Below are 24,802 nucleotides of genomic sequence, written 5' to 3' on the forward strand. Positions count from 1 at the left end.
ATCCAGGCCCCAAAGACCTTTTCATGGTTTACCCCAGATGCTTCACATGCCCTGGTTCAATCCATTGACAGCACGTTGACCCCAGTATACCACATCATTTCAATTCACTCTTTTTGTTGCACACTTCTCACCCTCCTTTATGTTCAGGTCCCAATTGTTCACAATCTTTTTCACTCCATCCTTCCACTTCCAGTTCGATCTCATGCTTGTCCTTGTTTCCTCCATTTCTGACACATATACCCTCTTTGTCAATTTTTGATTACTCATTCTCTCATATGTACAAACCATTTCAAGACTCCCTTTTTTTTGCTCTCCCAACCCCACTCTTTTTATTACCACACATCTCTCTTACCCTTTCATTACTTACTTAATCAAATCACCTCATTTTCACCATATCCACCCTCCTCCTCCTCCGTACAACCTTATCTATAGACCATGTCTTGCAACCATATGATATTGTTGGAACTACCATTCCTTCAAACATCCCATTTTTGCTCCCTGATATAACATTCTCTTTTCCACACATTCTTCATTGCTTCCAGAGCCTTCTCCCCCTCTCCACCCTGTGATTCACTTCCATTTCCATGGTTCCATTCACTGCTTAGTCCACTCCTAGATATCTAAAACACTTCACTTCCTCCAATTTTTCCCCATTCAAACTCGCATCCCAAATAACTTGTCCCTCAACCCTGCCCAACCTAGTAACCTTGCTCTTATTCTCATTTACTCTCAACTTTCTCCTTTCACACACTTTTTAAACTCAGTCACCAGCTTCTGCAGTTTCTCTTTAACCAGCCAAGAGTGCTCCATCATTGGCAAACAACAACTTACTCTCTTCCCAGGCCTTTTCATCCACAACAGACTGCATACTCGCCCCTCTCCAAAACTCTTTCATTTATCTCCCTAACCACCCCATCCATAAACAAATTAAACCATTGGGACATCACACACCCCTGCCACAGACCGACCTTCGCTGAGAACCAATCACTCCTCTCTTCCTACTTGTACACGTGTCTTACAACTTTGATAAAAACTTTCCACTGCTTCTAGTATCTTACCTCCTACACCATGTACTCTTAAGACTTTCCATAAAGCATCTCTTCCATCCTGTCATATGTCTTCTCCAGATCCATAAATGCAGCATACAAATCCATCTGTTTATTTAGTCTTTCCCATGCACATTTTTCAATGCAAACACCTGATCCACACATCCTCTACCACTTCTGAAACCACACTGATCTTCCCCAATCTGATGCTCTGTATATGCCTTCACCCTCTCCATCAATACCCTCCCATACAATTTTCCAGGAATACTCAACAAACTTATGCCTCTGTAGTTTGATCACTCACTTTTATCCCCTTTACCTTTGTACAATGGCACTATACATACATTCCGCCAATCCTCAGGTACTTCACCATGATTCATTCATACAATGAGTGTCCTTACCCACCAATCAACAACACTGTTACCCCCTTTCTTAATAAATTCAGCTACAGTACTATCCCAAGCTGCCGCCTTGGCGGATTTCATCTTCCACAAGGTTTTCACCACCTCCTCTCACTTCACCAAACCACCCTCCTTGACCCTCTCACTTCACACACCACCCTGACCAGAACACCCTACATCTGTCACTCTGCCATCAAACACATTCAACAAATCTTTAAAATACTCACTCCATCTCCCTCTCACTTCATCACTACCTGTTATCACTTCCCCATTACTCCTTCACCGATGTCCCATTTGTACTCTTGTCTTATGCATGTTATTTACCTCCTTTCAGATCATCTTTTTATTCTTCATAAAGTTTGATGATACTATCTCACTCCATCTCAAATTTGCCCTCTTTTTAAACTCTTGCACCTTTCTGTTGACGTCCTGCCATTTTTTCTTATATATCTCCCATCTCTCCTTCCTTGCAAATATCATCAAATGCCTCTCTTTTCTATTTCACTAACTTCTTTATCCCACCACTCACTACACTTTCTAATCTGTCCACCTCCCACCTTTCTCATGCCACATGTATCTTGCATATGCCATTACTGCTTCCCTAAATACATCTCATTCTTCACCCACTCCCCTCAGGTCATTTGCTTTCACCTTTTGCTATTCTCCACACAGTTTCTCTCTCCTGGTACTTCCTGAAACAAGACTCCTTTCCAAGCTCTCTTACTCTCCTCACTCTCTTCTCCCTAACATTCTCTCATATTTGAAAACTTCTACAAATCTTCACCTTTGCCTCCACAAGACAGTGATCAAACATCCCACCAGCTGCCTTTCTCGTTGCATTAACATCCAAAAGTCTCTCTTTTACTTGCCTATCAATTAACCTGTAATCTACTAGCGCCCTTTGACCATGTCTTCTGCTCACATACATATACTTTTGTATATTTCTCTTTTTAAACCAGGTATTCCCAATCACCAGTCTCTTTTCAGTGCACAAATCCATAAGCTCTTCACCATTTCCATTCGCAGTACTGAATACCCATGTACACCAATCATACTCTCAACTGCCACATCACTCACCTTTACATTTAAGTCACCCATCACTAATACCCAGTCTCATGCACCAAAACTGCTGGAACACTCACTCAGCTGCTCCCAAAACACTTTCCTCGTAAGATCTTTCTTTCCATGACCGTGTGCATAAGCACCAATAATCACCCATCTCTCTTCACATATTCCCTGTGTATCATAAAAGGCGGGAGCAGACAACTGGAAACCCTCCCCTTTTTTTATTTCAATTTCTAAAAGAGGTTACAGAAGGAGTCAAGCGGGGAGTGCTCAGACTCCCCGTACACTGAGATTGAGGTGTCTGAATGCATGTGGATGTAACCAAGATGTGAAGAAAGGAGAGATGAATAGTATGTTTGAGGAAACCATCCTGGATGTGCTGGCTCTGAGAGAAACGAAACACAAGGGTAAAGGGGATGAATGATTTGGAAAAGTCTTGGGAATAAAGTCTGGGGTTGGTGAGAGGGCAAGAGCTAAGGAAGAAGTAACAGTACTCCTACAGTAGGAGTTGTGGGAGTGTAAGAAAGTAAGTTAGTACAAGGAAACAGACGAAAGAGTGGCCCAACCCACCCACATACACATGTATATACATAAACACCCACACATGCACATATACATACCCATACATTTCAACATATACATACATATACATGCACAGACATACACATATATAAACATGCACATATTCATTCTAGCTGCCTTCATCTATTCCCATCGCCACCCAGCCACACATGAAATAGGATCCCCTGCCCTGTGCACACCTGCACAAGGCAGCGCTAGGAGAAGACAAAAAGGCCACATTCATTCACACTCAGTCTCTAGCTGTCATGTGTAATGCACCGAAACCACAGCTTCCTTTCCACATCCAGGCCCCACAGAACTTTCCATAGTTTACCCCAGATGCTTCACATGCCCTGGTTCAATTCATTGACAGCACATCAACCCTGGTATACCACATTGTTCCAGTTCACTCCATTCCTTGCACGCCTTTCACCCTCCTACATGTTCAGGCCCTGATCACTCAATATATTTTTCACTCCGTCCTTCCACCTACAATTGGGTCTCCCACTTCTGGTTCCCTCCACCTCTGACACATATATACTCTTTATCAATCTTTCCTCACTCATTCTCTCCATGTGACCAAACCATTTCAATACACCCTCTTCTGCTCTCTCAACCACACTCCTTTTATTACCACACATCTCTCTTACCCTTTCATTACTTACTCAATCAAACCACCTCACACCACATATTGTCCTCACACACCTCATTTCCAACACATCCACTCTCCTCCACACGACCCTATCTATAGCTCATGCCTCGCAACCATATAACGTTATTGGAACCACTGTTCCTTCAAACATACCCATTTTTTGCTTTCCGAGATAATGTTCTCGCCTTCCACACATTTTTCTACGCTCCCAGAGCTTTCGCCCCCTCACCCACACTGTGACTCACCTCTGCTTCCATGGTTCCATCTGCTGCCAAATCCACTCCAAGATATCTAAAACACTTCACTTCCTCCAGTTTTTCTCCATTTAAACTTGCCTCCCAATTAACTTGTCCCTCAACCTTACTGTACTTTATAACCTTGCTCTTATTCGTATTTACTCTCAGCTTTCTTCTTTCACACACTTTACCAAACTACCAGTCACCAGTTTCTGCAGTTTCCCACCCGAATAAGCCACCAGTGCTGTATCATCAGCAAACAACAACTGACTCACTTCCCAAGCCCTCTCTTCCGCAACAGACTGCATACTTGCCCCTCTCTCCAAAACTCTTACATTCACCTCCCTAACAACCCCATCCATAAACAAATTAACAGCCATGGAGACATCACACCCCTGCTGCAAACTTGACATACACTGGGAACACATGCCTTACATCCTTGATAAAAACTTTTCACTGCTTCTAGCAACTTACCTCCCACACCATATACTCTTAATACCTTCCACAGAGCATCTCTATCAACTCCATCTTATGCCCTCTCCAGATCTATAAATGCTGCATACAAATCCATATGCTTTTCTAAGTATTTCTCACATACATTCTTCAAAGCAAACACCTGATCCACACTTTCTCTACCACTTCTGAAACCACACTACTCTTCCCCAGTCTGATGCTCTGTACATGCGTTTACCTTCTCAATCAATACCCTCCCATATAATTTCCCAGGAATACTCAATAAACTTATACCTCTGTAATTTGAACACTCACCTTTATCCCCTTTGCCTTTGTACAATGGGACTATGTATGCATTCCACCATTCCTCAAGCACTTCACCATGAGTTATACATATACTGAATATCCTCACCAAGCAGTCAGCAACACAGTCACCCGCTTTTTTGATAAGTTCCACTGCAATACCATCCAAACCCGCCACATTGCAGAATTTCATCTTCCACAAAGCTTTCACTACCTCTTCTCTGTTTACCAAATCATTCTCCCTAACCCTCTCACTTCGCACATCATCTAGACCAAAACACCCTATATCTGCCATTCTATGATGTAACACATTCAACAAGTATCCAAGATACTCACTCTCCTTCTCACATCACCACTATTTGTTGTTACCTCCCCATTATTCCCCTTCACCGATGTTCCCATTTGTTCTCTTGTCTTACGCCCTTTATTTACCTCCTTCCAAAACATCTTTTTATTCTCCCTAAAATTTAATGATCTCTCACCTCAACTCTCATTTGCCCTCTTTTTCACCTCTTGCACCTTTCTCTTGATCTCCTGCCTCTTTCTTTTATGCATCTCCCAGTCATTTGCACTATTTCCTTGCAAAAATCATCCATATGCCTCTCTCTTCTCTTTAACTAATAATCTTACTTCTTCATCCCACCACACACTACCCTTTCTAAACTGCCCACCTCCCACGCTTCTCATGCCACAAGCATCTTTTATGCAAGCCATCACTGCTTCCCTAAATACAACCCATTCCTCCCCACTCCCCTTATGTCTTTTGCTCTCATATTTTTCCATTCTGCAATTGGTCTCTCCTGGTACTTCCTCACACAAGTCTCCTTCCCAAGCTCACTTACCCTTACTCTCACCACTCTCTTCACCCCAACATTCTCTCTTCTTTTCTGAATACCCCTTCAAATGTTCACCTTTGCCTCCACAAGGTAATGATCAGACATCCCTCCAGTTGCACCTCTCAGCTCATTAACATCCAAAAGTCGCTCTTTCACACGCCTGGCACTTAACACGTAATCCAGTAATGCTCTCTGGCCATCTCTCCTACTTGCATATGTTATTTATTTATTTATTATAGTTTGTTGCTGTCTCCCACGTTAGCGAAGTTGTGCAAGGAAACAGAAGAAAGAATGGCCCAACCCACAAACACATGTATATACATACATGTCCACACATGCACATATACATACCTATACATCTCAGCGTATACATATATACTCACACACAGATATATACATATATACACGTGTACATAATTCATATTGTCTGTCCTTATTCATTCCCGTTGCCACCCTGCCACACATGAAATAACAACCGTCTCCTCCTGCATGTGCACAAGATAGCGCTAGAACAAGACAACAAAGGCCACATTCGTTCACACTCAGTCTCTAGCTGTCATGTATCATGCACCGAAACCACAGCTCCCTTTTCACATCCAGGCCCCAGAAAACATTCCTTGGTTTACCCCAGACGCTTCACATGCCCTAGTTCAATCCATTGACAGCACGTCGACCCCAGTATATCACATTGTTCCAGTTAACTCTATTCCTTGCACGCCTTTAACCCACCTGCATGTTCAGGCCCCAATCACTCAAAATCTTTTTCACTCCATCTTTCCACCTCCAATTTGGTCTCCCACTTCTCCTCGTTCCATCCACCTCTGACACATTTATCCTCTTTGTCAATCTTTCCTCACACATTCCCTCCATGTGACCAAACCATTTCAAAACACCCTCTTCTGCTCTCTCAACCACATTCTTTTTTTACCACACATCTCTCTTACCCTTTCGTTACATACTCGATCAAATCACCTCACACCACATATTGTCCTCAAACATCTCATTTCCAACACATCCACCCTCCTCCGCACAACTCTTTCTATAGCCCACACTTCGCAACCATATAACATTGTTGGAACCACTATTCCTTCAAACATATACCCAGTTTTGCTTTTCAAGATAATGTCTTCGACTTCCACACATTTTTCAATGCTCCCAGAACTTTCGCTTCCTCCCCCACCCTATGATTCACTTCCACTTCCATGGTGCCATCTGCTGCCAAATCCACTCCCAGGTATCAAAAACACTTCACTTCACTTCCTCCAGTTTTTCACCATTCAAACTTACCTCCCAATTGACTTGTGCCTCCACCCTACTGTACCTAATAACCTTGCTCTTATTCACATTTACTCTCAACTTTCTTCTATCACACACTTTACCAAACTCAGTCACCAGCTTCTGCAATTTTTCACCCAACTCAGCCACCAGTGCTGTATCATCAGCGAACAACAACTGACTCACTTCCCAAGCTCTCTCATCCACAACAGACTGTATGCTTGACCCTCTTTCCAAAACTCTTGCATTCACCTCCCTGACAACCCCATCCATAAACAAATTAAACAACCATGGAGACATCATGCACCCCTACCACAAACCAACATTCACTGAGAACCAATCACTCTCCTCTCTTCCTACTCGTACACATGCCTTACATCCTCAATAAAGACTTTTCACTGCTTCTAACAACTTGCCTCCCACACCATATATTCTTAATACCTTCCACAGAGCATCTCTATCAACTCTATCATATACCTTCTCCAGGTCCATAAATGCTACATACAAATCCATTAGCTTTTCTAAGTATTTCTCACATAAATTCTTCAAAGGAAACACCCGATCCACACATCCTCTACCATTTCTGAAACCACACTGCTCTTCCCCAGTCTTATGCTCTGTACATGCATTCACCCTCTCATTCGATACCCTCCCATGTAATTTCTCAGGAAAACTCAACAAACTTATAACTCTGTAATTTGAGCACTCGCTTTTATCCCCTTTGCCTTTATACAGTGGCACTATGGAAGCATTCCGCCAATCCTCAGGCACCTCACCATGAGTCGTGCATACATTGAATCACCTTACCAACAGTCAACTATACAGTCACTCCCTTTTTTTTTTAATAATTTCCACTGCAATACCATCCAAACCCGCTGCCTTGCCGGCTTTCATCTTCCGCAAAGCTTTTACTACCTCTTCTCTGTTTACCAAATCATTCTCTCTAATCCTCTCACTTTGCACATCACCTCGACCAAAACACCCTATATCTGCCGCTCTATCATCAAACACATTCAACAAACCTTCAAAATACTCACTCCATCTCCTTCTCACATCACCACTACTTGTTATCACCTCCCCATTAGCTCCCTTCAATGATGTTCCCATTTGTTCCCTTGTCTTACGCACTTTATTTACCTCCTTCCAAAATGTCTTTTTATTCTCCCCAAAATTTAATGATACTCTCTCACCCCAACTCTCATTTGCCCTCTTTTTCACGTCTTGCACAGAAGGAGAAACAGAAGGAGTCATGCAGGGAATGCTCATCCTCCTTGAAGGCTCAGAATGGGGTGTCTAAATGTTTGTGGATGTGACCAAGATGAGAAAAAAGGAGAGATAGGTAGTATGTTTGAGGAAAGGAACCTAGATATTTTAGCTCTGAGTGAAACGAAGCTCAAGGGTAATGGGGAAGAGTGGTTTGGGAATGTCTTGGGAGGAAAGTCAGGGGTTAGTGAGAGGACAAGAGCAAGGGAAGGAGTGGCACTGCTCCTGAAACAGGAGTGGTGGGAGTATGTGATAGAGTGTTAGAAAGTAAACTCTAGATTGATATGGGTAAAACTGAAAGTGGATGGAGAGAGATGGGTGATTATTGATACATATGCACATGGGCATAAGAAAAAGATCATGAGAGGGAAGTGTTTTGGGAGCAGCTGAGTGAGTGTGTTAGTAGTTTTGATGCACGAGACCAGGTTTTAGTGATGGGTGATTTGAATGCAAAGGTGAGTAATGTGGCAGTTGAGGGAATAATTGGTGTACGTGGGGTGTTCAGTGTCGTAAATGGAAATGGTGAAGAGCTTGTAGATTTATGTGCTGAAAAAGTAACGGTGATTGGGAATACCTGGTTTAAAAAGAGAGATATACACAAGTATACGTATGTAAGTAGTAGGAATGGTCTGAGAGCATTATTGGATTATGTGTTAATTGATAGGTGCACGATGTCAATGTGCTGAGAGGTTCAGGTGGATGGATGTCTGATCATTATCTTGAGGAGACGTAATTGAAGATATGTAGAGGTTCTCAGAAAAGAAGAGAGAATGTTGGGGTGAAGAGAGTGGTGAGGGTAAGTGAGCTTGGGAAGGAGATTTGTGTGAGGAAGTACCAGGAGAGACTGAGTACAGAATGGAAAAAGGTGAGAACAAAGGACGTAAGGGGAGTGGGGGAGGAATGGGATGTATTTAGGGAAGCAGTGATGGCTTGCGCAAAAGATGCCTGTGGCATGAGAAGCGTAGGAGTTGGGCAGATTAGAAAGGGTAGTGAGTGGTGGGATGAAGAAGTAAAATTTTTAGTGAAAGAGAAGAGAGAGGCATTTGGACGATTTTTACAGGGAAATAATGCAAAAGAGTGGGAGATGTATAAAAGAAACAGGCAGGAGGTCAAGAGAAAGGTGCAAGAGGTGAAAAAGAGGGCAAATGAGAGTTGGGGTAAGAGAGTATCTATTAAATTTTAGGGAGAATAAAAAAGTGTTTTGGAAGGAGGTAAATAAAGTGCGTAAGACAAGGGAACAAATGGGAACATCAGTGAAAGGGGCAAGTGGGGAGGTGATAACAAGTAGTGGTGATGTGAGGAGATGGAGTGAGTATTTTTAAGGTTTGTCGAATGTGTTTGATGATAGAGTAGCAGATATAGGGTGTTTAGGTCGAGATGGTGTGCAACATGAGAGGGTTAGGGAGAATGATTTGGTAAACAGAGAAGAGGTAGTAAAAGCTTTGTGGAGGATGTAAGCCGGTAAGGCAGCGGGTTTGGATGGTATTGCAGTGGAATTTATTAAAAAAGGGGGTGACTGTATAGTTGACTGGTTGGTAAGATTATTTAATATATGTATGACTCATGGTGAGGTGCCCGAGTATTGACAGAATGCTTGCATAGTGCCATTGTACAAAGGCAAAGGTGATGAAAGTGAGTGCTCAAATTACAGAGGTATATGTTTGTTGAATATTCCTGGGAAATTATTTGGGTTGGTATTGATTGAGAGGGTGAAGGCATGTACAGAGCATCAGATTGGGGAAGAGCATTGTGGTTTCAGAAGTGGTAGAGGATATGTGGATCAGGTGTTTGCTTTGAAGAATGTCTGTGAGAAATACTTAGAAAAGCAAATGGATTGGATGTAGCATTTATGGATCTGGAGAAAGCATATGATAGAGTTGATAGAGATGCACTGTGGAAGGTATTAAGAACATATGGTGTGGGAGGCAAGTTGTTAGAAGCAGTGAAAAGTTTTTATCGGGGATGTAAGGCATGTGTATGAGTAGGAAGATAGGAGAGTGATTGGTTCTCAGTGAATGTTGGTTTGCAGCAAGGGTGTGTGATGTTTCCATGGTTGTTTAATTTGTTTATGGATGGGGCTGTTAGGGAAGTGAATGCAAGAGTTTTGGAAAGAGGGGCAAGTATGCAGTCTGTTGTGGATGAGAGAACTTGTGAAGTGAGTCAGTTGTTGTTCGCTGATGATACAGCGCTGGTGGCTGATTCGTGTGAGAAACTGTAGAAGCTGGTGACTGAGTTTGGTAAAGTGTGAGAAAGAAGAAAGCTGAGAGTAAATGTGAATAAGAGCAAGGTTATTAGGTACAGTAGGGTGGAGGGACAAGTCAATTGGGAGGTAAGTTTGAATGGAGAAGAACTGGAGGAAGTGAAGTGTGGGTGTGGATTTGGCAGCGGATGGAACCATGGAAGCGGAAGTGAATCGTAGGGTGGGGAAAGGGGCGAAAGCTCTGGAAGCGTTGAAGAATGTGTGGAAGTCGAGAATATTATCTCGGAAAGCAAAAATGGGTGTGTATGAAGGAATAGTGGTTCCAACAATGTTATATGGTTGCTAGGCGTAGGATACAGATAGAGTTGTGCAGAGGAGGTTGGATGTGTTGGATATAAGATGTTTGAGGACAATATTTGGTGTAAGGTGGTTTAATTGAGTAAGTAATAATGGGGTAAGAGAGATGTTTGGTAATAAAAAGAGTGTTGTTGAGAGAGGAGAAGAGGGTGTTTTGAAATGGTTTGGGCACATCGAGAGAATGAGTGAGGAAAGATTGACTAAGAGGATATATATGTCAGAGGTGGAGGGAACGAGGAGAAGTGGGAGACCAAATTGGAGGTGGAAAGATGGAGTGAAAGGGATATTGAGTGATAGGGGCCTGAACATGCAGGAGGATGAAAGGCGTGCAAGGAATAGAGTGAATTGGAACGATGTGTGATTGGTTCTCAGTGAATGTTGGTTTGTGACAGGGGTGTGTGATGTCTCCATGGTTGTTTAATTTGTTCATGGATGGGGTTGTTATGGAGGTGAATGCAAGAGTTTTGGAGAGAGGAGAAAGTATGCAGTCTGTTATGGGTGAAAGAGCTTGGGAAGTGAGTTAGTTGTTGTTCGCTGATGATAATACGCTGGTGGCTGATTCATGAAAGAAACTGCAGAAGCTGGTGACTGAGTTTGGTAAAGTGTGTGAAAGAAGAAAGCTGAGAGTAAATGTGAATAAGAGCAAGGTTATTAGGTACAGTAAGGTTAAGGGACAAGTCAATTGGGAGGTAAGTTTGAATGGAGAAAAACTGGAGGAAGTGAAGTGTTATAGATATCTGGGAGTGGATTGGGCAGCGGATGGAACCATGGAAGCAGAAGTGAATCATAGGGTGGGGGAGGGGGCGAAAGTTCTGGGAGCGTTGAAGAAAGTGTGGAAGTCGAGAACATTATCTCGGAAAGCAAAAAAGGGTATGTTTGAAGGAATAGTGGTTCCAACAATGTTATATGGTTGCAAGGCTTGAGCTATAGATAGAGTTGTGTGGAGGATGGCGGATGTGTTGGAAATGAGATGTTTGAGGACAATATGTGGTGTGAGGTGGTTTGATCAAGTAAGTAATAATAGGGTAAGAGAGATGTGTGGTAATAAAAAGAGTGTGGTTGAGAGAGCAGAAGAGGGTGTTTTGAAATGGTTTGGTCACATGGAGAGAGTGAGTGAGGGAAGATTGACCAAGAGGTTTATGTGTCAGAGTGGAGGGAAAAAGGAGAAGTGTGAGACCAAATTGGAGGTGGAAAGATGGAGTGAAAAAGATTTTGTGTGATCAGGGCTTGAACATGCAGGAGGGTGAAAGGCGTGTAAGGAATAGAGTGAATTGGAATAATGTGGTATACCGGGGTCGACGTGCTGTCAATGTACATATATATATATATATATATATATATATATATATATATATATATATATATATATATATATATATATATATATTATATTATTTCTTTATTATTATACTTTGTCGCTGTCTCCCGCGTTTGCGAGGTAGCGCAAGGAAACAGACGAAAGAAATGGCCCAACCCCCCCCCATACACATGTATATACATACGTCCACACACGCAAATATACATACCTACACAGCTTTCCATGGTTTACCCCAGACGCTTCACATACCCTGCTTCAATCCACTGACAGCACGTCAACCCCGGTATACCACATCGCTCCAATTCACTCTGTTCCTTGCCCTCCTTTCACCCTCATGCATGTTCAGGCCCCGATCACACAAAATCTTTTTCACTCCATCTTTCCACCTCCAATTTGGTCTCCCTCTTCTCCTTGTTCCCTCCACCTCCGACACATATATCCTCTTGGTCAATCTTTCCTCACTCATCCTCTCCATGTGCCCAAACCACTTCAAAACACCCTCTTCTTCTCTCTCAACCACGCTCTTTTTGTTTCCACACATCTCTCTTACCCTTACGTTACTCACTCGATCAAACCACCTCACACCACACATATATATATATATATATATATATATATATATATATATATATATATATATATATATATATATATATATATATATTATCCCTGGGGATAGGGGAGAAAGAATACTTCCCACGTATTCCCTGCGTGTCGTAGAAGGCGACTAAAAGGGGAGGGAGCGGGTGGCTGGAAATCCTCCCCTTTCTTGTTTTTTTTTTTTTAATTTTCCAAAACAAGGAACAGAGAAGGGGGTCAGGTGAGGATATTCCCTCTAAGGCCCAGTTCTCTGTTCTTAACGCTACCTCACTAACGCGGGAAATGGCAAATAGTATGAAAAAAAAAATATATATATATACACAGCGCTGGTGGCTGATTCATGTGAGAAACTGCAGAAGCTGGCGACTGAGTTTGGTAAAGTGTGTGGAAGAAGAAAGTTAAGAGTAAATGTGAATAAGAGCAAGGTTATTAGGTACAGTAGGGTTGAGGGTCAAGTCAATTGGGAGGTGAGTTTGAATGGAGAAAAACTGGAGGAAGTGAAGTGTTTTAGATATCTGGGAGTGGATCTGGCAGCGGATGGAACCATGGAAGCGGAAGTGGATCATAGGGTTGGGGAGGGGGTGAAAATTCTGGGAGCCTTGAAGAATGTGTGGAAGTCGAGAACATTATCTCGGAAAGCAAAAATGGGTATGTTTGAAGGAATAGTGGTTCCAACAATGTTGTATGGTTGCGAGGCGTGGGCTATGGATAGAGTTGTGCGCAGGAGGATGGATGTGCTGGAAATGAGATGTTTGAGGACAATGTGTGGTGTGAGGTGGTTTGATCGAGTAAGTAACGTAAGGGTAAGAGAGATGTGTGGAAATAAAAAGAACGTGGTTGAGAGAGCAGAAGAGGGTGTTTTGAAATGGTTTGGGCACATGGAGAGAATGAGTGAGGAAAGATTGACCAAGAGGATATATGTGTCGGAGGTGGAGGGAACGAGGAGAAGAGGGAGACCAAATTGGAGGTGGAAAGATGGAGTGAAAAAGATTTGTGTGATCGGGGCCTGAACATGCAGGAGGGTGAAAGGAGGGCAAGGAATAGAGTGAATTGGAGCGATGTGGTATACCGGGGTTGACGTGCTGTCAGTGGATTGAATCAGGGCATGTGAAGCATCTGGGGTAAACCGTGGAAAGCTGTGTAGGTATGTATATTTGCGTGTGTGGACATATGTATATACATGTGTATGGGGGTGGGTTGGGCCATTTCTTTCGTCTGTTTCCTTGCGCTACCTCGCAAACGCGGGAGACAGCGACAAAGCAAAAAAAAAAAAAAATAATAAGAAAATATATATATATATATATATATATATATATATATATATATATATATATATATATATTTTTTTTTGCTTTGTCGCTGTCTCCCGCGTTTGTGAGGTAGCGCAAGGAAACAGACGAAAGAAATGGCCCAACCCACCCCCATACACATGTATATACATACGTCCACACACGCAAATATACATACCTACACAGCTTTCCATGGTTTACCCCAGACGCTTCACATGCCTTGATTCAATCCACTGACAGCACGTCAACCCCGGTATACCACATCGCTCCAATTCACTCTATTCCTTGCCCTCCTTTCACCCTCCTGCATGTTCAGGCCCCGATCACACAAAATCTTTTTCACTCCATCTTTCCACCTCCAATTTGGTCTCCCACTTCTCCTCGTTCCCTCCACCTCCGACACATATATCCTCTTGGTCAATCTTTCCTCACTCATTCTCTCCATGTGACCAAACCATTTCAAAACACCCTCTTCTGCTCTCTCAACCACGCTCTTTTTATTTCCACTCATCTCTCTTACCCTTACGTTACTTACTCGATCAAACCACCTCACACCACACATTGTCCTCAAACATCTCATTTCCAGCACATCCATCCTCCTGCGCTCAACTCTATCCATAGTCCACGCCTCGCAACCATACAACATTGTTGGAACCACTATTCCTTCAAACATACCCATTTTTGCTTTCCAAGATAATGTTCTCGACTTCCACACAGTCTTCAAGGCTCCCAGAATTTTCGCCCCCTCCCCCACCCTATGATCCACTTCCGCTTCCATGTTTCCATCCGCTGCCAGATCCACTCCCAGATATCTAAAACACTTCACTTCCTCCAGTTTTTCTCCATTCAAACTCACCTCCCAATATATATATATATATATATATATATATATATATATATATATATATATATATATATATGTATATGCACAGGGCCTTAGCTAGCATAAAAGATATTATTTTACAAAAAGTATTATTTGCTTTTTCATTTTTCACCAGACCTCTTGCCTTGGCCCTTTCCCTGTGTATCCCTCCCTGACCCAGACAACCTGCATCTGTTGCTCTGTCATCAAATACTCTCAGTAGTCATTTAGAATACTCACTTTATTCCCTTTTTCATCATGAGTGCCTATTGCTACTTTCCCATTTGCCCCTTTTACTGATGTTCCCATTTACTAATTTCTTTTTCTCACACTGTTAACCTCATTCCAAAGATCATCTTCTTCCTAAAGTTTTCGGATACTTGCTAACCCTATCTTCTATTTGCCTACTTTTTCAGCACTTGCACCCTTTTTTTGACCTCCTGCCACTTTTTCTTGTACACCCAAGCACTGAGTTCCCTCCTGCAAGTGCTACCCATACATCTTTTCTCTTTCATCAGCAAATTTACTTCATCATCCCACTGCCCACTACCCTATCTCTGCTGTTCACCTCCCACCTTTTTCATGCCACGCATTGTCTAACAAATGCCAGTACTGTTTCCCATAATGCCTCCCATTCCTCACCCACTCTTCTTGTTTCATTTACTCTCATGTGCTGGTATTCTGCATACAATTTCTATTGGTATTTTCTCACACTTTTTTTTCCAAGCTTACTTGCTTTCAACACCCTCTTTTTGAATGATATACTTTCCAAAACATCCACAAATCTTCACCCTTTCCACCACCAGGCAATGGTCTGACTTCAGATTTCAAATATTGAACAGTAGCTTGACACAGCCGACCAGAAATGCAGCTTCTATCATGACAGTGATCAGGTTAAACTAATTATCAGGGTCCTGTGGAACTTTTCTTGGTAGCTTAAGTGTTGGTAGAGTTGAAGTGTCACCTGATAAATATTGGATGCTTGTGATGTGTAGGAGAAATTTGTAGGAAGATATTAGGTCAGCCCAGCAAATAGCATCATTGTTGTGCCCTAGTTTTTTTGATTGATGTCCCAGGTGTTTCTCACAAATTATGGCAAAGGCAGTCAGATAGTGTTTAGACTGTATTTTCGTCCAATTTGTATGCAGCTCTTGTGTGCCTACTTAAAGTGTTTGTAATAAGGAATTTATGCTTGGCATATTTACCCAAAATGATTAACTTATTGTGATTTGTCTTTCCCATGACATAGTTTTGTAACACCTCTCTCTAGTTGGTATTGGTATTAGTGACTGTACTGAAGACACCACACGATGAGACTAACACGTGGTGGAGTGGATTAGATGATGCCATCAATACGTAAATAAAACTACTATTTGTCTTCAGCTGAACCTGTAAGAGTGGGAGCATAAGCACAGATGATAGTGATGTGATGGTACTGGTTCAGTGGAACAGGAATTTGGTGAGATGTATGGATGCAACTTGGAAAGTCTAGCAAGGAATTTTGTGAGACATATTGATGCCAATGGGAAAGTCTAGCATCTGTTTCATGAAAATCAGCCTAATTGCAGTGACGATTCCATAATTTCTGTCTTCAATTGATTCTTTCCTTATCTAGAAGAAAGTTTAGCCACTGTTCAAGTCCCTGATAGAGCCTTCTGCATCTCTCATCTCAGTAAATGCCAAATCTCACGTAAATGCCAATGTTGGTCTTGTATTGGATGAATTCTGTGGATAAAAGGGCTGTTCTTGTAAGCATGTGTGGTTTTTCTCCTTTCCATGAATGTTTGAACATAATATGCTTCTTGAAGGACTTACTTTGAAGGTTTTGAAACGCTACCTTGCTAATGCAGGAGACGGCAATTAAGTATAACAAAAGTTTTTAAACACAAAATAGAAGATGTTCTTCTGCCACAGTATGCTGGCCAGATGTTTGATTAGCAAGTAATGTTTGGAACAAAGTTTCAAGCCTCCCTCCCTCACAGAGGGTGAGCAGTGCTGTCCTGAGGAGGGTTGCTCAGTCACTTGGTATGATGCAGATTTCCTCTGCTGCCTTAGGCACAGAGTGAAATTATAACTGGTCCCAATGCCACTCATGTACAGGAGTATGATTACAATTGCCCGTGTTCATTGCATCATACCTCCATTGCCAGAGTTCTTGTTCAGAGAGGGATATTGAGAAGTGGATTATGCTTGAGTTCGGTAACAAGAAGAAGCATTTCAGTTGGAGACTTCCTTTTGTTTCAGTGGATGATCATGGGGGGTCTGGTGCCACACTGTGTTCATTGCCCTTCACAGGGGTTGTTGAACTACTGTCATGTAGATAGCAGCTGGTAGGCAGCCAACAATCAGGGGGGAATATTACCAGCACTGCCTGCCTGGGTATCAGGAGGGTTGGTGACAGCTGTGTACTGAGACGGCACTTTAGTGGTTTCAAGTTGCAGACCACTGACCCAGGTAGCTGTCTTTTCTTTCTGGCTCCTCCACATGTGGACTACTGGCATTCTGTCCACAAACTTATGGTCTTTCCTTGTCATACATAGTACTTGACAACATTAATTCGCTTCATTCTTTTAAACTAGATTTTCCTGCAGTGACCACTGTGTGCTAGCCCTGCCTTTTGAAGATAATGGTTGGAGCAATAGATAGAAGTAGTAGATAGGAACATTTAGGCAAGAGTATTAGGTAGAAAAATTAGGTAGCAGTAGTTGGGTGGAACATTATGTAGGAACAATAGGTAGAAGTAGTCATTAGAAACATTAAGTAGGGGCCTCTGCAAACACTGTGCTAGAGTTACCCTATGCCAGTGTCCTGTTAAGGGTGACGCACTAAAGGCTATGAAGTGGCTCTGGAGTTCACTAGTTATGGAGACTCTATCTCTGTGGCCACCTTCTTGAGGAAGTTCCTTGTAGGGAACAAGCTTCAGAGATATAGATAGATGGATAGTATATCACTCATACTTTAGTCTTCCTTTCCCCCTTCTCACCAATGGACATCCATGTTGAAGTATATAACTCCAATACTCATACTACTGATGCACATATTCCACATCATTGTTGTGAATTACCTCTTCTCCTCTCCACTTAAGGATATCCTTGTATTGAAATATATTCAGTCATCCCTCGCCTTATGCAGGATTATATTCTGCATAAATCTCAAAGATATTGCGTGCAGCGAACCAGTAAACATAGAGAAAAATGAGATATGTAACAGTGTGAGATAATGTCCCAAATATATTGTTACCAGATTTCCATCATATTATTACATTAGGAATCAACACAAAAATTAACAGAAGTGTCATTTAATGAATTTTGGATATCATTTCTGCAAAAAATAAGTAAGGTCAGGGAGGTTCTATCCCATTTAACTCCTGGATCTGGGGTAGATGTTGCTGGATGTTTAGATACCATATTAACAAACACAAACATAGCAGTTTGCAGGAAAATTACAATTGCAGTTATTTTGAATTCTCATAAGTAGCACAGATCTGCACAGTGGTGGTAATTGTGAGAATGACCCACTGGCAGGAACTAGCTGTGGTCCATCCAGAACCATACTCAACCTGCTAATGCCCACTGAAGTTTGGGTGCATTTCGACACACAACTGCATAATAGAGAATTTTGGTTGCATAAAAAGATGGACTGCTAGACGTAGGTTCCTGACAGAATAGCAGAATAGAATATTGTGGTCCTGCACAAAGCAAGGGATGGGTGTAATAATATTTATACACTCACCGATGCACACTTTCCACATATGATTACTGTTTTCATGGTCACTTTGGGCCTCTTACCTATCTGTCATGTACTTTACCTTCTATCTGTTCTATTCTTGTCACAGTAATTTTATCCTGTGGATTCACATCCTCAACTATTTTCTTAATTGCTCTCCAATTGTATATGATAAAGTGCATGTCTTTTGGACAGTATTCACTTTAATGTATTTAGTAATGTAATATTGTATTTGTTGCAGAGAAAAGTACCAGACTGTTGAAGAAGAAACTGCAGAAGGGAGCAAAAAGGCCAAACAACAATTGCATACCATCAAAAAACGTGTTTCAGAAACTGTTGAAGAAGCTCAAAAAGCAGAGATTCTTCAGAAAGCATGTTAGTGTTTTAAAAGTTTTGTAACTAGAGGGGACTTACATTTTAAGATATAACAAAAGTAAACCACATGCATGCCAGTATATATGGGCAAAGGATCCATCCATTAAGATATATTTTGCTGAATTTCCCACAAATGATATGAGTCTAATAGTGAGATGAAGTCTCAGGTTGTAGATTTACCCATCCAGCCAGTGTTCTAGTTGTGTTATGTAGTGTTTTATGTTTGGCATTGTTTGATTAATATCAGGGTGCTGTGATGTGATTGTGAGGGTATTTGCTTATGAGAAGACTTTCAGATGTCTGGCCACTGCACCTAAAGAAGCTCAAACATCTGATTGAGAGGGTACTGAGAAGAGCAAGTAAAGTGGTACCTGAATTATGGAAATTGAGCTACAGTTAGATGGCAGTGGCTACAAAACTGTCTGTCATGGAGGAGAGACCTAGTAACACTTTCTGAATTGGCTGGATGATACAGATGGGTAAAGTTCTTCAAGAGGTACAACACAAGAGTAACCAGAGGCCATAACGAAAAACAGGGTAAAAGGCTCATAAGAATGGATGTTAAGAAGTACTGATTTGATTTTAGGATGGTGGATAGTTGGAATAAACTAACAAAGACTGTGAATGCTGGCAGTTTATAGGAGTTTAAAAGGCTTCTTGATGGCAAGGAAAGTTTAGGAGACAGGGCTCCACAAGTGCAGAATTCTCTCCCTGTACTGCAAGAATAAGAATTTATACACACACACACACACACACACACACACACACAAACGAAATTAGGAGAAAATTTAGAAGCAGATTAACAGAGTATTAAGAATGAGTCAGAGGTACATAGACCCAGGATGACAAAAGCAGATACAAAGGAAATTGAAGAAACTGGTTTATAAGTAATATGCATTGTTAGAGATGAAGCAGTCAAGGAAGTATGTGGACTAGATCATTAATGGAATGTATAGAAAAATAGAGAGAATGCAGGACCTGTGCTTGCTTGGTAGCCATGAGAGAGATTGTGAAGAAAGTCGGAGACACAGAGGTTGAAAGATTAGTAAAGCAGGAGGTTGATAGATGTAAATCACTAATTATTTTAGATTGGAATATCATACACCATATAACGAAGATAAAGATAAGGAGGAAATACATATTAGAATATTGCTGGAGGCTGTGGGACTCCCAGAAGTGACTTTAGATGATAAAGGAAAGGAGAATGATTGGAAGTTATAATTAAGACATTTCGGGGTGCCCAGTTATGGTTTTGTTTGACTTGAGTCATGAAACCAGAAAATACTTAGAAAAGCTAATGGTGCAATTCAGTGGGATACTTATAAAGTGGATGTAACCAAGATGTGAAGACCCTTACTGGAAAAACAATCACTCTTGAAGTAGAACCTTCAGACACAATTGAAAATGTGAAGGAAAATAGTGAAATTGGAGAAAAATGTAGCTTAGACATTGAAGCCTATTGATACAGGGGTTAAATTGATGAGAACTGATATTGACGTTTGTGTAAATAAATTATACATTTCCTTTTTTCCATTGCCAGAGGTTGAACCATTATGTAACATTCATTTTTTTCAATCCATTTCAAGCTAGAAGTTTCAGTTTTCTAAATTGTTTCTTACATTCTTCATATGTATATATATGTATGTGTGTGTGTGTGTGTGTGTATGTGCGTATGTGTGTGTATGTGTGTGTATGTGTATATGTATATATATATGTATATTATCCCTGGGGATAGGGGTGAAAGAATACTTCCCACGTATTCCTCGCATGTCGTAGAAAGCGACTAGAGGGGACGGGAGCGGGGGGCCAGAAATCCTCCCCTCCTTGTATTAACTTTCTAAAAATGGGAAACAGAAGAAGGAGTCACGCGGGGAGTGCTCATCCTCCTCGAAGGCTCAGAGTGGGGTGCCTAAATGTGTGTGGATGTAACCAAGATGTGAAAAAAGGAGAGATAGGTAGTATGTTTGAGGAAAGGAACCTGGATGTTTTGGCTCTGAGTGAAACGAAGCTCAAGGGTAAAGGGGAAGAGTGGTTTGGGAATGTCTGGGGAGTAAAGTCAGGGGTTAGTGAGAGGACAAGAGCAAGGGAAGGAGTAGCAATACTCCTGAAACAGGAGTTGTGGGAGTATGTGATAGAGTGTAAGAAAGTAAATTCTTGATTAATATGGGTAAAACTGAAAGTTGATGGAGAGAGGTGGGTGATTATTGGTGCTTATGCACCTGGGCATGAGAAGAAAGATCAAGAGAGGCAAGTGTTTTGGGAGCAGCTGAATGAGTGTGTTAGTGGTTTTGATGCACGAGACCGGGTTATAGTGATGGGTGATTTGAATGCAAAGGTGAGTAATGTGGCAGTTGAGGGAATAATTGGTATACATGGGGTGTTCAGTGTTGTAAATGGAAATGGTGAAGAGCTTGTAGATTTATGTGCTGAAAAAGGACTGATGATTGGGAATACCTGGTTTAAAAAGCAAGATATACATAAGTATACTTATGTAAGTAGGAGAGATGGCCAGAGAGCATTATTGGATTACGTGTTAATTGACAGGCGTGCGAAAGAGAGACTTTTGGATGTTAATGTGCTGAGAGGTGCAACTGGAGGGATGTCTGATCATTATCTTGTGGAGGCTAAGGTGAAGATTTGTATGGGTTTTCAGAAAGGAAGAGTGAATGTTGGGGTGAAGAGGGTGGTGAGAGTAAGTGAGCTTGAGAAGGAGACCTGTGTGAGGAAGTACCAGGAGAGACTGAGTACAGAATGGAAAAAGGTGAGAACAATGGAAGTAAGGGGAGTGGGGGAGGAATGGGATGTATTTATTGAATCAGTGATGGATTGCGCAAAAGATGCTTGTGGCATGAGAAGAGTGGGAGGTGGGTTGATTAGAAAGGGTAGTGAGTGGTGGGATGAAGAAGTAAGAGTATTAGTGAAAGAGAAGAGAGAGGCATTTGGACGATTTTTGCAGGGAAAAAATGCAATTGAGTGGGAGATGTATAAAAGAAAGAGACAGGAGGTCAAGAGAAAGGTGCAAGAGGTGAAAAAAAGGGCAAATGAGAGTTGGGGTGAGAGAGTATCATTAAATTTTAGGGAGAATAAAAAGATGTTCTGGAAGGAGGTAAATAAAGTGCGTAAGACAAGGGAGCAAATGGGAACTTCAGTGAAGGGCGCAAATGGGGAGGTGATAACAAGTAGTGGTGATGTGAGAAGGAGATGGAGTGAGTATTTCGAAGGTTTGTTGAATGTGTTTGATGATAGAGTGGCAGATATAGGGTGTTTTGGTCGAGGTGGTGTGCAAAGTGAGAGGGTTAGGGAAAATGATTTGGTAAACAGAGAAGAGGTAGTGAAAGCTTTGCGGAAGATGAAAGCCGGCAAGGCAGCGGGTTTGGATGGTATTGCAGTGGAATTTATTAAAAAAGGGGGTGACTGTATTGTTGACTGGTTGGTAAGGTTATTTAATGTATGTATGACTCATGGTGAGGTGCCTGAGGATTGGCGGAATGCGTGCATAGTGCCATTGTACAAAGGCAAAGGGGATAAGAGTGAGTGCTCAAATTACAGAGGTATAAGTTTGTTGAATATTCCTGGTAAATTATATGGGAGGGTATTGATTGAGAGGGTGAAGGCATGTACAGAGCATCAGATTGGGGAAGAGCAGTGTGGTTTCAGAAGTGGTAGAGGATGTGTGGATCAGGTGTTTGCTTTGAAGAATGTATGTGAGAAATACTTAGAAAAGCAAATGGATTTGTATGTAGCATTTATGGATCTGGAGAAGGCATATGATAGAGTTGATAGAGATGCTCTGTGGAAGGTATTAAGAATATATGGTGTGGGAGGAAAGTTGTTAGAAGCAGTGAAAAGTTTTTATCGAGGATGTAAGGCATGTGTACGTGTAGGAAGAGAGGAAAGTGATTGGTTCTCAGTGAATGTAGGTTTGCGGCAGGGGTGTGTGATGTCTCCATGGTTGTTTAATTTGTTTATGGATGGGGTTGTTAGGGAGGTAAATGCAAGAGTTTTGGAAAGAGGGGCAAGTATGAAGTCTGTTGGGGATGAGAGAGCTTGGGAAGTGAGTCAGTTGTTGTTCGCTGATGACACAGCGCTGGTGGCTGATTCATGTGTGAAACTGCAGAAGCTGGTGACTGAGTTTGGTAAAGTGTGTGGAAGAAGAAAGTTAAGAGTAAATGTGAATAAGAGCAAGGTTATTAGGTATAGTAGGGTTGAGGGTCAAGTCAATTGGGAGGTGAGTTTGAATGGAGAAAAACTGGAGGAAGTGAAGTGTTTTAGATATCTGGGAGTGGATCTGGCAGCGTATGGAGCCATGGAAGCGGAAGTGGATCATAGAGTGGGGGAGGGGGCGAAAATTCTGGGGGCTTTGAAGAATGTGTGGAAGTCGAGAACATTATCTCGGAAAGCAAAAATGGGTATGTTTGAAGGAATAGTGGTTCCAACAATGTTGTATGGTTGCGAGGCGTGGGCTATGGATAGAGTTGTGCGCAGGAGGATGGATGTGCTGGAAATGAGATGTTTCAGGACAATGTGTGGTGTGAGGTGGTTTGATCGAGTGAGTAACGTAAGGGTAAGAGAGATGTGTGGAAATAAAAAGAGCGTGGTTGAGAGAGCAGAAGAGGGTGTTTTGAAGTGGTTTGGGCACATGGAGAGGATGAGTGAGGAAAGATTGACCAAGAGGATATATGTGTCGGAGGTGGAGGGAACAAGGAGAAGAGGGAGACCAAATTGGAGGTGGAAAGATGGAGTGAAAAAGATTTTGTGTGATCGGGGCCTGAACATGCAGGAGGGTGAAAGGAGGGCAAGGAACAGAGTGAATTGGAGCGATGTGGTATACCGGGGCTGACGTGCTGTCAGTGGATTGAATCAAGGCATGTGAAGCGTCTGGGGTAAACCATGGAAAGCTGTGTAGGTATGTATATTTGCGTGTGTGGACGTATGTATATACATGTGTATGGGGGGGGGTTGGGCCATTTCTTTCGTCTGTTTCCTTGCGCTACCTCGCAAACGCGGGAGACAGTGACAAAGTATAAAAAAAAAAAAAAAAAAACTTATAAAGTGTGATAGATTTAGGAAGGAAGGGAGAAAAGAAGTTCAATCAAAAGAAGGAAATGAAGATGCCACACGTGGCAAGAGGATGGAGCAGCCCAGCTATAAGTGCAGAGAAGGCAGGAGTATTGAGATGGTAATGTCAGACTGAAAGGAAAGTATTCAAATGTTGATGGTTAATGGTTAATAGTTATTGATAAAGAACTGCAATTTAAGGATTGTATAAGGGAAAACGCACTTAATATTAGAGTATTGGCAGCAAAGCTTATCAAAGAAATGCTCTCATTTGTTCTGCCCAAAAGGGTACATGATAGTAAGAAAGGAAAGAGTCGGTTAAGGAGGGATAGGGTTACCCCTCATAATAAAGAGTCTGACATTTCAAGATGTACTGGATGATGGCCTATTCAGATAATACATAATGAAAATAGTAACTGCTAGGAAGAAGAGCAAAGTGGTGTTCGTAGTATGTAATCCTCAAAGAATTGCAGTGAACAGGAACAAACTTATGGCGATGATAATAAAGGAACAATCAGGATGGTGCATGAAGAAGTAAAACACTCGTTTCTTAGAGATGGTAAGCACTGACTGTGGGTCATTTTGGTTATGAGGAGATTTATTCAGGGAATTTGGATTTTGATGGTTACAGATATTCATTGAAACAAAGTTTAGAGTGTAAACAGGAAAATTTCCTGTGCCAGAATATCACAAAACATGCTTAAAACGAGAGGAATTGATACACCATCATTACTAGACCTTACCTTCACTCATACTAGCTTGGATATTGAGAATATTATATACGTTAAAGCAGTTGGGAGAAGTGATCATGTAATGCTCAAATTTAGATATGTGGTAAAAGTGGACATTAAAAGAGTAGAGGTGAGACAGGAAATAAAGAGGAAGTTCAGTCATGGAAGCTACACAGACTTCAGTAATTTCTGTGG

At 41.7% G+C, this 24,802-nt stretch overlaps 1 protein-coding gene across 3 annotated transcripts in view; it reads left to right on the forward strand.

Moving 5' to 3' along the window:
- LOC139757863 (mitochondrial import inner membrane translocase subunit TIM44) overlaps nucleotides 1-24,802 on the forward strand; it is a 201,365-nt gene that overhangs the window by 55,297 nt on the left and 121,266 nt on the right. For all 3 annotated transcript variants that reach the window (XM_071678767.1, XM_071678768.1, XM_071678769.1), the window contains exon 4: nucleotides 18,685-18,818. In XM_071678767.1, the coding sequence (XP_071534868.1) occupies nucleotides 18,685-18,818 (134 nt within the window). The remainder of the gene's footprint in view (nucleotides 1-18,684; nucleotides 18,819-24,802) is intronic.

This window comes from Panulirus ornatus, chromosome 28, assembly GCF_036320965.1.
Source record: "Panulirus ornatus isolate Po-2019 chromosome 28, ASM3632096v1, whole genome shotgun sequence".
Classification (NCBI taxonomy): Eukaryota; Metazoa; Arthropoda; class Malacostraca; order Decapoda; family Palinuridae; genus Panulirus; species Panulirus ornatus.